The sequence below is a fragment of the Apaloderma vittatum genome, unplaced genomic scaffold (genome assembly GCF_000703405.1).
Source record: "Apaloderma vittatum isolate BGI_N311 unplaced genomic scaffold, ASM70340v1 scaffold18676, whole genome shotgun sequence".
Lineage (NCBI taxonomy): Eukaryota > Metazoa > Chordata > Aves > Trogoniformes > Trogonidae > Apaloderma > Apaloderma vittatum.
In genome coordinates, this window is record NW_009721441.1 from 47594 (window position 1) to 60521 (window position 12928).

Here is a 12928-nt window from a genome sequence, read left to right on the forward strand (position 1 = left end):
GTTTTGTTTCAGTCTGAGCTTTGCTCTTGCTCTCTTCTCTACTTTTAAAGGTCAAACCTTCTTGCTGCCTTTTCTTCGTTTTTTTGTTAATCCCCAGGGACGTTTTTAGTGTTCTTCTCTAAGACAAAGTACAGTCCAGTTCCTGCTTTCATGTGGGGGCTTCACTGTGGCAAAGGCAAAGAACAACTCCTAACGCCTCAGTCTTGCTCCCGTTTTTGCTGGAACGTAGCACAGGGTCGGCTCCAGGTCCTGCAGCACGGAGTGAGCTGGGAAATGGGCTGTGGGTTGGGGTACCCTATGAATTCTATGGACTTTAGCGACAACAGTTTATCGGACGCACAGCAGCAATGACAGGGTTGAGAAATTCATGTGTGTGGCTGTCGTCTGGTCTGCTCATCAGTCGATGTTCAGGTAAGAGAAAGGAGACATGCCTTCTCCTTCAGCTTCCTGGTAATCTCAAATATATAGAGATTTGATTAATTTTCATAACTGGTAGCACACAAACAGATGTTTTTGAGAAAGTCAGAAGAGATGCTTGGTTAACTCTAGGATGGCAAAAGGGCAAAAACAAGGACTGTCCCTTCAGAACTGGAAAGGAAAGAATCACAAATATCTGAACTGAATAATCTGCTCCCAGATACCATTCTCCAGTAATCAAGGACAAGGTGCTGATGGCAGTGTCATGGTAATAAGCCATGGTAATAAATAAGACTGCATGAAAGAGGGCATTGGCTTCGTGTTCGGGTAGCTGATGTGACTGATTGTTACCACAGGAATGAAATTAGTAAGAGGAGTCTTCATCAGGAACAAGAAACACGTGAGTGACAGTTTATGGCCTCTACCTTCACCATCTAGGTAACAGCCACTATTGCCCCTATTACTCAAGTCCTTTCATGTTGCGCTTTCTCAGTGTGCCTGTTTCATCTGAATCGCCAGCCTTTTGCTTTTTCAGTGCTGCATTTTCATTTTCAGACTCTGTAGACAGGTCCTCTTGGGTTGACTCCTCTGCTTCACTGCAGCTCTCGGAGTGGAATCCAGCGTTCTCCGCTACGATAGCAGGATCGTCATCCTCGTAACAACAGCAGCACTCCTCAGCGCTTTGGCTGTGATGAAGGTCCCCCTCCTCTTCAGTGATGCCAGTTACCTCGTCCTTTTTCTGCATTAAATCATGACCGGCTCTTCTCCGGGGGAGGTCAGCTAGCAGGGCTTCAGTGCACAGATACTCATTTTCCATGCCCTCCATTCTTTCTGCCAGCTCTTCTGCAGAGGGCTGGCTCAGGTCTGGGTAATCTACGAGGATTGTGTCCTGTTTGCGTTTGAAGCAATCAGAATTATCGTAGACAGGATAGGTCTCTTCTGGATAACCTTAGGAATAAAGTGATAAGCAGTTTGAAGCGTTACCAGCATTTAAAAGTAGTTCTGACTTCAGTGATGGATGCACAAGCTTGTTGGAACAGGTTTTCTTAGCACTGCCAGGCTAAGTGTCATATATTTAATGCCATGTATATGTCACAGTATTAAATGCATAGCAAGAATGTGCAAAACACGACTTCTTGGGAGATGATGAGAAAACTCCATGTATTTTTTAGGGAGCCTGGATACCATCCCTGACTTTCAGGAGTCAATAGCTGAGCTTCCCAAAAGCTATGGGAGCTAACAAGTGAAAATTACATGTCTTGGATCTTTAAATAGATCAATTCCTTTTTTGTTTCTGTCTACAGACTGATTCATGCTTTGAAGACTTGCTATAAACAGCGTTATTTATAAAGCTGAAAAACCAGATATGTCAAAGACTTTGTGCATTTCATTTTAGAAAATGCATGGTGAACTTAAGAAAACAGAGCTTGAGGCCACTGTTTATGCTTTATGTTTTGAATCATTTTTGAAAGCTTCTTAAAGAGGAAGGAATTAAGTCTGCATTTAAAATTATGATAGTGAGTAGCTCAGCTAGTATATCTTGAAAACACATTTATGTAACAAGGAACAGAAAGGACATTAAAATAAAGCATTTTTAAAAGAGAGACTTTCTGGAGTTGATTTTTACAACATTGGAACAAAGAATGACTTAGTTTTACTTACCATAAGAAAGGCTCTTGCTTACCTTCCCAGTCCTCCATGTAAGGAGCTTCTTCAGCTTCCTTCTCAGGAGAGATGCCATCTACGAATTTTCCTTCTTTCATAACTCTAGTAATTTCTCGGAGTTGCTGAAGTAACCTTTTTTCCTGGTCTGTTGTAACATTTTGACTCCTGCTAGAAAATATTGACACCAGAATTCAGTCCGCTATTATTGCAAACTATTAACAGAGTTTGAACCCAACAGTTTGGTCCAGCCCAGTGGCACAGTCTGAAGAAACCTGGCTGCAGTATGATCACTATTCAACAGCTGCCTGTGGTCTGCACTTCAGCTATCACCATGGATAAAGGCTTATCCATTTATCCACAACGCCTGCAAACTGACACAGGTGAAGGAAGGCAAGTGCAGGCAGCATGACACACAGGCAAGAATTATGGCACAAAAGACACTGCAGAAATCTCTGGCTTTTAGAAGAGCATTAGGTGAGAATTAGAGGACCATGCTTTGTTTGAAGCATTATAAGAAAATGTATTTCAGAATCTGTGCTACATTTAAAACAGCTCCTGGCATTGATCAAAATGTCTTACACATAATAGTCTCAAGAGTCTAATGATCCCTAATTATGACCATTAAAGGTACTAAATTTGCAAGGCCTCATTAAGAAATGTCAGTGGGACAGATCAGCATGTTATTTGTTATCCAGAGTCAACAATGTGCCTGGCAGGGAGGTGGAGGGAGAAGCAGGAAGGAAGATTTAAAAATGAAAAGAAGGTGTTAGATTTAACTTTAACTTGCCCTTCAGAATCAGAGGCAGAGTGGCAGAGGACTGATTTGTGCACAGCTGCGCACACAGCTGTCTGGGACTGACCTGAGCTCGGGCGCGGGCCCACCCACTTCATGAGCAGCTGCCCAGCTCTGACTGGGTGTAACACACACCCTCTTGCACCCAACTCACAGGGTGAAACATCGCTTCTTGGCGCTGCCCCCGAGGGGCTCTTTGCCCCCCACTTTGCAAAGCTGACACAGTCCCAGCACTACATGGAGGTTGCACCGAGTCCCCTCAAGCTGCAGCGGCAGGTCGTTCCACAGAAAAGCGACAGAGTGAGGCAGCATCTTCTCAAAAGCCTGGGTTATGCAAATGTACAATTCGAGATGTGAATTAAGAGGCACACAAAAAGAAACGGTTTCATCAGCTAGCTGCCTTTGACAGAAGCTGTAATAGAACTGCCAAACTAATCCTCCTTTTGAAGACAAAAGTGTATGTAATTTGAATAGCTATCACCTGGAAGAAGACAGAGAGGCTGAGCTGTTTAGCACAATGGGGAGATATGCGAGCTCAGGTAATGGGATCAATCACTGCAGCTGCATCACTGTGACATTTCGTATAGGAAAATTCCTAATATGCTGGATACTCTCATTAGAAGGCACTGCTGTTTTATTGTAGCACAAAGTCTCTTTATTTCAGCATATTCCTCCACCAGATGCCTTGCTTCTAAGACAAATTTGCCTGCAGAGAGGGAGAAACCAAAGCCCGTGCACTATTTCTACTTTATTTAAGGCCTCTAGGGTTGGCAAAGTATGAGAGATCTGGCTGCCTGCGTAGAGGAGATTTACCAGGGTATAATGCACTTATGAATACTAAGAGATATACAAGAGATGCAAAGGGTTTACAGTGTAACAAAAGGTCATTATTTTTGCTCTCTGTGTTTGTAGCTCCAGCACAACTCTTACTTTTCGTAGTGTTTTGTAGAGTCCCCAAGTGCTCGCTGGCAGGTGAAGTAAAGGTTTCTTACTCTCACACTGAGAGCAGAACATTTCCTAAAGCACTATCATGACTCAGTGAAAAGCCATAATCTAACATGGTATCTCAGACATGTCCACCAGTATTTTTTTTGCTTCATGATCTTAAAAATAATCACTATTAAACTGCAGCTATAGCCCAAAAATGGCACTCCACAGAATACAGCCTCTCTCTCCGCCACCTCCCCCCCATCACATTTGCTCAGTTTACAGTAAAAAGGTAGAGCTTCCCAACTGACAGCCCTATAAACAGGACTTTTAAAACAGGTAATCAAGCTGCCTTATTCTACTTCTTATCTAATTACCAGAAATTGAGATTTATTTTTTTTTTTACAAGAGAGTATTGTACAATACTCCACTGAGAAAAATATTTACAAGTATGCTTCAGTCTAAAGGGATTTCACAATACTAAATTTTACAGGCCCTGGTAATAAGAACACGCATCAGACATCTACGAGAATGGACAGGGAAACCTTTTGTACCCATTACATCACTATCCCAACACTGAAACACTCTGCTAAAAGCCTGGAAAAAAGCAACATGCATGACTTAAATGCAGAGAGCCCCATATAACCATCAACCAAGTCTTCAGTCCCAGCAAGGTTCCTCATCTCTGCTGAGAGATACCAGACCATGGAGATTCTTCACCCAGAGGAGAAAGCCAGGATGAATCCTGGAGCAGTTCAGCTGGGAGGAGAAGGCTCCTGAGGTGTGGTGAGAGGACACAGGCACAAGCGCAGACCTCAGCACCAGTACAAACATCGTGTGTTACGGTGATACACCTCTTTTGGGGACAATGCAAAATATATTCTTTGGTTTGGTTACTAATACTTCACTAGGCAGGCTGGGCCATATCTAGTATAATGGGCCATGGTCTCACCTGTGGTCTTTCAGCACTAGTTTTATAACAGTTACTTCTTTCTCTGACTTTTCTGTTGTATTTCTGATTAATTGCAGATTAATAAATGGAGGTCAAGTAATTTTTGCCCTCTTCCTCCTTCCTTTTTATTTAAACCTATGAGCATACAGACTGAACAAGCCTAGCACTGTACTCAGTGTTCTAATTACACTGTCTAACCATACATTTTATTTTAAGACATTCATCCAGTGTTTTCAAACTTAATGAGTATCACAGTGTAGATTAAGAAAGCTTTCAAAGCCTGGGTGTATTTGAAAAACAGCTATTTGCTCCATCTAGAGGTGCTTTTCCCCTTCTCTTTAAAAAAGCTACATACAAACTTCTTTATTAGATTCAGGTTCTGATTTCCCCCGAGGCCTTTAGATCCATCTGTATAAATAGTTCGGCTGAACAAAGAAGGGAAGTTCTACTAAATAGCGGCTCTGAGCCAATAACACGGAGTGGAACAAGTACTGGATCAGACCTTAAACCCATTTTCTCAGTAAAAATATACCCTACCCTGAGAGTCAGCGCAATATCTGAGCAGCTCATAAGCCTGTTTCTGGCAGCATAAAGGTAGGTGTTAGCTCTCCAAAACAAAGATGAGTAAGAGCCCAAACAGTATCCCTGTGTTTCACTAACAAAACCAGGGCAGCTCAGGGGTTCTCCTGCTGGAGCCGGGCCTAACACGGGCAAGTCTGGCCCCTTGTCCTGCAGAGACAAGCGCAACCACAATCTAGGGCATGGTGCAAAGCGGGCAACGCAACACGGCCAAGGAAACTGCCGTTGGAACGCACATAACCTGCAAGTTCGGCACTGAATTGTTCCTACAGGCTGGGTTAAAGCAGCCGTTGACTGATCCAGACAAAGTGAACACGCGTTACAACCTGAACAGCCAGCTTTCTTTGCTTGCAGGTGTTCCCTTAGTATTCACGGTATTTCAATTTTCACACTCTAGTTATGCGTCGTCCCACTGATGTGTTGTTACACTCCTTACGAAAAACACAGGCTTGTTTGCAGTATTTCTTTATAATGTAGACAAGTGATCTCAGATTTATAGCAAACATTAATAAACATGATAAATTTTTAAATCTTGATTTTACTACTCTTGCTTTTTTTTATATTTAGAAGAACATGCATGGATTTACTGCTTACCGGAGGGAATTAAGTTATGGAATCAAATTATCATACAATTCTGCCCTTAAAGAAATATTCTATGGATATTCTAATGGGCATTTACATAAATTACAACAGCATTTCTATTTAGAAAAATAATCCACAGAACTGGAAAATAACATAAAACAAATGGATCTCATAGCAATCGTTCAGAATATTACTCTGGTCATATAAGACAGATAGTTTTATATACTTTAAATGTAGGCGTTTTATTTTGTTTACATATACCTGTCATTATCTTCCAAATAACACACTGTACAAAGAGGGAAGGTAGGGATAGTTGCTTTTCTGTTTACAGAAAATGAAGTTGGAAAAAACCCAGTAATTTTAAATATAGATGCTGAAAAGAAAAATTGCAGATCAAAAAGTGTGGTATGTAAAATCAAATTTCTACAGGTTGAAGTAGTACTAAAAATAATATAGCCGATGTAATAAAGTTTAATTTCTAGTGAGAGCAGAATCTCTCCTAAAAACGCTGTAATTTGAAACATACCTGTCACAGTTGGGTCCCACTCTGTTGATTAATTTTTCCATAGCTTCTTCTGTCTCTCTCAGTTTTTCCTGAAGTTGAGTGAGCTCATAGTCAGCTGTAAAATAAAGATCCCAAGATCAGTCAGTATGAGCTTCAAGAATGTATCCCTGTGCCATTATGGCAGGTTACACATGCTGTACCAAACCAAACTGGCTGTGAGGAAACCAGAACATGCAGCTTAGAGTTCTTCCTACTTCTCCTGGTGTAAGACAGCAAAGACTATTGCCACTGGTAACAGGACACACAGAAAGCACCTTCTTTCCTGAGCAACCTCCCAACAAGCAGAGCAAGTGGTGCACTGCAGATGCCCCAGAGATTAAAGCTGGGGAACAGAAAATAGCTTTTTTTTTTCTTTGTCTAAGGAAACCACAGGGGTTTACTGTTCTCATGGATTTTCCCTGCTGAGTCCTTGGGAACAGAGACAAATCGTCACTTGAGCATTTTCTAATAAATCTATGGTTTGAGAAACCACCTTTATCAAAGAAAATAAAGTTCACAGGTGGGCCAGCACAGGTAAAGAGTCCTAATGGTCTGCCAGGCTTACCCGGATGAAGGACAGCTAGCCACATGGCTCCGTCTGAGGAGCAAAGCATGGCATTTCCATGCTTGCGCTTTTTTTTTTCCAAAAAAACCATGTCCACAGTACAAGAGTAGACACACACACACATACATGCAGGAACACCCACGCTGACTTTAATTTAGCCAAACGCCTTAACAGTAAAGATGCAACAGCATGGATGTCCACAAAAATGCTTGAGCTCGTTGTTTGGCTTTTGTAGCTCATGCTCAAAATCCTACAGCTGAGACTTCTCTGTTCCACACCGCGGAACAAAAGCAAACCAGCCTGGGTCAGATAAATATTCAGCTGCTACAGGCACACCAGGTAAGCAGCACAAAGGCACAATGGATCTTCGACGTAGCAGGACTGGAGAAAGCTATCCACAGACATCCTGCTTTTGGAAAGATTTCCAGTCTGCAGAGAATGTCATTACTTAATGGATCACTCATGTCATTATTTTGCATGTCTGAGGCTTTAAAAATAGGAGAAGGGGAATTGGCAAAGCCAAAGGAAGTTACTCCCTCCAAGTCACTACCTAAGTGGTGACTCAGCCATCAGGTTCCCAGCGCAGTGACTTGTCCCTGCTCTGCCATGAATGCTTGGGGAATACAAATGAAGAGCTCTAGAAAAAGGCAGAATAATTTTCATCTAGTTCTTTGCGTAAATGCTTAACTTACTGCAAAGTCAGTTTCTTTTACCAAGCATTAGAGAAACAAAAAGGTAATTGCCATTGCTAATAAATTGCACAAAATTGCCGGCACAATGCAGTACAAGTGCACAGAAAATACGATCTATAGCACTGAGTACATTAGGTATTCCTAATATACACATTAATGTCAAGATAATTACAGCTATTTTAAGAGAACTACCTCACTGCTAGCACTTCCTATAAAGCCTTAAGTACTTTTCTTTCCTATTAGAGTTTAGCTAGCCAAACATAAAACATCTAAATACTGTTATGGTAACTACTCAGCCAATCTTCAATAGTAAGCTTATTAATTTATCTAATAAATGTCTACAAATAGTGGAATCTATTCCACTGCTGTTTGGGTAAAATCAAAATAACATTTCGGAACACTATTTGCTTCCTTTACTGAGCTCATGAAAACTTTGAGCATTGCAAAAAGGGAAGGGAAAAAGTAGGGAAGTGCCTGGTGATGGCTAAGAATTCACAAATTCAAAAAATGAAGCCAGCTTTTAATATCTTTATATACTATTATAAGAATATTATGGATTATGGCGTAATTATAGCTGGACATCCTATTATCCATTTTCAATCATTAGCTACACAGCTTTTCAGCAAATCCGTACAGTTAATTCCATGAACTTCATGAAAAGCCATTGCTTCCAGGGGAGCGTGGAATCAGTCTCATTAGCCGAGTAAGATTAGAAAGTGGCAGTGCAGTAATTCACTTTAACTCTTGCACATTCCAACAGAGAAGCCTCTGCTTTCCTCTTTGGGAGGAGGAACAGCAGCTTTATAGTGTGCTCAGAACTTAAGAAACCCGTTGGACCGTACCTCTACAGAGTTAACGGCTACACAGATGTAACTCAGAAGTCATACTCACTGATTTTCCTCTTCGTGTTTCCGGGTGCAGCAGTAGGGCATTTCCGCTCGCCAGCGGTAGTTTTCCCCTTGGAAGCCAGCTGATGTGTGAAAAAAGACAACCCTTCTGTGAGTTACCACAGTAGTAGCATAAAGCCCCAAAGGCAACAGAAAAAAAGGTGGAAAACTAAAACGAACCAGAAAGTAACCATGGAAAAGCAAGCTCAGCAGCAAAACCAGCCTATCAGATGCCTGGGAGATCTTGCCAGCTGAAAAACTCCTGAAAGGCACTTGGAACAAATGGTATTTTTAAGCATAGTGAAAGCATAACTCAGCAGAAATAACTTTCTCATTTTAGAATATTTATCTGTTCTGTTCTTCTGCGTATACAAGGGGAAAAAAGTGCATTGTTAAATTTCTGTGAAATAAAGGAATTCCATGTGGCCCTGTTTGTCCCTCTTGCAATGTGTTTTGCCGTTATTCCCTACCAACTTTGCACCTGCAGCAAAAGATAGTGGCTGGCTCTGTATAGAAGCCGCAGGATATCAATGTCTCTCTTTCATCTGCTCTGTCTGAGCAGCTCACACAGTTCACTTTGTTCTTGCCACTGTCTATCCAGAGCAGGTTCACCTGTTTGGACACTGCTCAGCCTGGATTAGCCTTCCCTCAAAGGAAAAAACAAACATTTCCACAAGTCTACTTCTCCTTCCTCCTCAGCTGTCATCACCTACAGGCAAGTCACGTCAGTGTAACACAAAGCTATCAGAAGTTCAAATCACACTTGAGGGGAATTTGGGCTGTTTTTTTTTTAAACTAGCTTTCAAACAGTTCCTCAGCTGGGGTAGTTCCAGCGTGGTCAAACTGTTCTCCAGCAACAAACAACGTGGTGCTTTTGTTCCATGTGGTAACTGTACTCCCCCTCTCCACTTCATATGCATAACACAATATGTGACATACACCATACACATAATATTTAGTCACATGTAACAGAAAAGAAGACTATGTGTATATTAAAAATTAATATAACATTGTTCTAGACATACACGTTTTCCAGGGAGGGGGAAAAAAAGTAAGAGGTCAGAAGCCATACAGCATCACAGCAACCCGTCCCTGCCTTCTTAGTCTTTGCAATAGCAAAAACCACAGGATACACCAATCTTTCAACCACCAGACAAAGGTCCAGCATAAGCCCTTTTTTCTGAGCAATGCTGAACTGGAACAAGGTAAAGAAATGGGACTATGGGTTCTGTTTTGAGGTTGTTTTTTTTTTTTTCAAGTTGTTATTTCCCTAACTGTTTGATTTATGTTGGTCTTACCTTAAATAAAATGTACAGGATATATAAGAAGATGCCAAATCCATATATAGGGATAATCTGCCCCACGAGGCCTCTCCCAGTTCCACCAGTGCTTCCACCACCACCTCCACCTGCCTTGGCTTTGGCAACTGCTTCAGCAAGGTGAGACCTTGGGAAATGAGTGGCAGCTCGGCTGTCGGGAGCAGCTTGGTAAGGCATCCTCGGTGGAAAGCGACCAAGCTTCCCTGTAAAAAAAAAAGCGACTATTATTTTTCTTCTATTACTCTTCACCCTGTTACATAACAGCCTAAAACTGCAGCAGGTGTGGCAGACCTACTTTCTCTGCTTTTAAATCCATCACCACGGATGAATACGGTAACTTGTTGGACTGTAAATACTAACTCTGTAAAGTCAATCCTCAGTCACTTACTTACTATATGCAGTGCTAGGAGTTAGGCATGTGTAATTACTCTCTTGATTTTTAGAAGAGGAAAAGCTGGCAGGGCAATTAACAGAACGTGGATTTTAACACGTACATATGTGTCTGAAGACCCTATGAATCAGCATCCCTAACAGGACGAAAACCCAAACGCTTTTACTTTTGTTTCTCTGCTCAAAAAGCCCAACAACAATGTATTGGGGTTTCTCCTGTGAGCCTGATCTTTCAGTATTACACAAAGGCGTGTTAATGTATAAACCACTACCCACCTTACATCCTGAAACACGACTGCAGCATTTGCTCAGCACAGATTTCAGGCCTTTGAAAATGGCTTTATTAGCAAAAGTGCCATTTCCCTCCTTAAAGCCTTCTGTTAACACCGAGTTCTAACACAGAGTAGTAAACTTTGAGAATGTTTTATTCAGAGGCATTTTGCCCCCAAGACTACAATAAGCGTTTTATTAACTTCAAGAGTGACATGATTACTTCAAGCCTCTGAAACTTCTGTCAGGTAACTGCAGTTATCAGTTCACTGAACTAATGACAGAGATATGAATTGAACTGTGCAATCAAGATTTACTCTTCCAATAAAAAAATTACTTCAGGTGATATGAAGTTTGGTCTACAGAGCAGGAGTAATGAAATTCTCGCTGTCAAATTGGAAACATGGACTATAAATTCTCATCTGAAACGGATCAGCTGGGGTGAGGTATGACGTCCTCAGCCAAAGGCAGGTGCTGGGGCGCAGGAGGAACACGCTGAGCGCTCGCTCTGCACCAGGCACACTCCAGCTCCTGCTGGAATGTCATCTGCAGGATAAGGACAAGAGTATTTATACTACATATTGACAATGGAAAGAGTATTTATGTCACCTATTTTAAGCATCTGACTGTGGCTGTGATTAGTCAGCTCATGGCAGCGCTGCTTAAAGCAGGCTGTGCCAGATCAGGTATGAACATCATTCATTAGCCAGACATCACTGAAAAAAAGCCAGGGGCAACTTTTTTGTTGTTGTTGTTTGATGGGTTTTTTAAGCAAATTTTTCTGTCAGATCAACTTGATACAGTCCATCCACCAGAACAGCACCATAACATTAACTGACAACTGCCCAAAACCGCACTGCTGTGGGAAAACACTCTGTGCTCTTGCAGGATCAGAGCTGAGAGTGGCAGGGGCAGAAGTTAACACAGTGCCACCCTCCAACCCCTCATGCAGGTGACTCCACACTCAGCCAGGCCTTTGTGGGGCTCACCAACGTGCCCTCAGAGTACTGCCCCTGATGTGCTACCCCAAAAAAAATCAGCCATCATTCAGGGTTTCGGTGTTAAGAGATTCTGCAGTGAAACTATAAACCTGTACCTTTATACAGTGCCAATGAACCTGCGTGAGCCAGCACAGGCAGGACACAGGAACCACAGATGAAATGCAGAGTAAATTTATTTCCATTACCTCACCGGCCGAGGGATCCCCGAAGCAGCGCCGGGGCAGAGGCACACAAGTGGGACCACAGGCACCTGGGAGCGTGGTCCGTGCTAGAACACCACCAAACCTGCTGGCTGTGCTCTGTACCAGGGATTCACACAGGCACAGCTACCACCGTGCTCTGATCTTTCCCACAGCAGGGCAAGAATCCCAGGCATGTTCCACAGGGTGCCTCCAAGCCTGTCACAGGCCTGTGTTACCCAAACACACGGGTTCTACTTGTCAACACACGAGACTAAACAAGGATTAGTATAATACATGTGTTTTCTTCACCTGCGAGTCACTCGAGTGTGTTTCCAATCCTCCTCACCAAACTTCTATTATTACAACCCATATTCAGGTTCTTAAAACACCAAGAATCTGCACAGCAGCAACAGAAGGGTAGCTCTAGCATAGAAGTCGTGTATTTCGGGTGAACCTAACATTGTTCAGCTTGCACGTCCTTCAAACCCCCGGCCAAATGAAATCCATGCCACTGAAGGGTACAGTCAGGTAAGAACCAGGCTGTTGGAAGGCTGCAGAAGTCACCAAACACGAGTCCCTGTGGGACAGCATCCAGCACAAGCTACAAACTCTCCGTACTTGCACCAGCCTCGCAGGCAGCCCTGGGCAAAGCTCCTTCTCCGCCAAGACCTGGGGCTACGATCGCAGCTACTTCTGTGACAGGCCTTGGGGAGAAAATACTGTGGTAAAAAGCAACGGGTACAAATGGAATGGGAGATGCTTGTATGAACACATTCCTCGAGAAGTGAAGAGGGGACGCGTGGGGCCTCAACAAGGCACCGTTCTATGAGAATTGGCTGCCAGGAAAGAGAAGTTTAAAACACTGGAGTAGGGAACTAAGCAATGAAGAAAACTCAAATGAACTTTTATTTCAACAAAAGCATTATGTACAGAAAATAACAAAATAATGAAGCTTAACAAATGAATAAAAGGTGATGCTAGCGCAATGAAAAAAAAGTGGCATGAGCCTATCTGTTTCTACTAGCTTCAGTATTTACATAAAACAAAATCTGGGCGGTTTTAACTAGCTTTTTGGAAGGGAAAACAAAAAGGTCAATCACAGCGAGAGCAGTAAATCCCACTGCCGGCACCAGCACGGCTCGGGCACAGGACACGGGCGGGAA

The 12928-nt window shown here is 42.5% G+C and overlaps 1 protein-coding gene across 1 annotated transcript; it reads right to left on the minus strand.

Annotated features, from left to right (window-relative positions):
* Positions 1–877: 877 nt before the first annotated feature.
* On the minus strand, positions 878–10117 carry RIC3 (RIC3 acetylcholine receptor chaperone). The gene is made up of 5 exons (XM_009871403.1): positions 9902–10117; positions 8608–8686; positions 6442–6535; positions 2102–2247; positions 878–1365 (listed from the first exon to the last, which is right to left on the minus strand). Exons 1-5 carry the CDS (start codon positions 10097–10099, stop codon positions 878–880), a joined length of 1005 nt encoding a protein of 334 aa, XP_009869705.1. The 5' UTR covers positions 10100–10117.
* Positions 10118–12928: the final 2811 nt, after the last annotated feature.

Bases quoted from the DNA above. Each gene is read 5' to 3' on its own strand.
- RIC3 (XM_009871403.1), bottom strand. From the start codon at position 10,099: ATGCCTTACCAAGCTGCTCCCGACAGCCGAGCTGCCACTCATTTCCCA. The intron at 8,687-9,901 runs GTAAGACCAACA...TTCACACATCAG, and splicing joins TCCTGTACATTTTATTTAAG to CTGGCTTCCAAGGGGAAAAC. The intron at 6,536-8,607 runs GTGAGTATGACT...TTTATTTTACAG, and splicing joins AAACACGAAGAGGAAAATCA to CTGACTATGAGCTCACTCAA.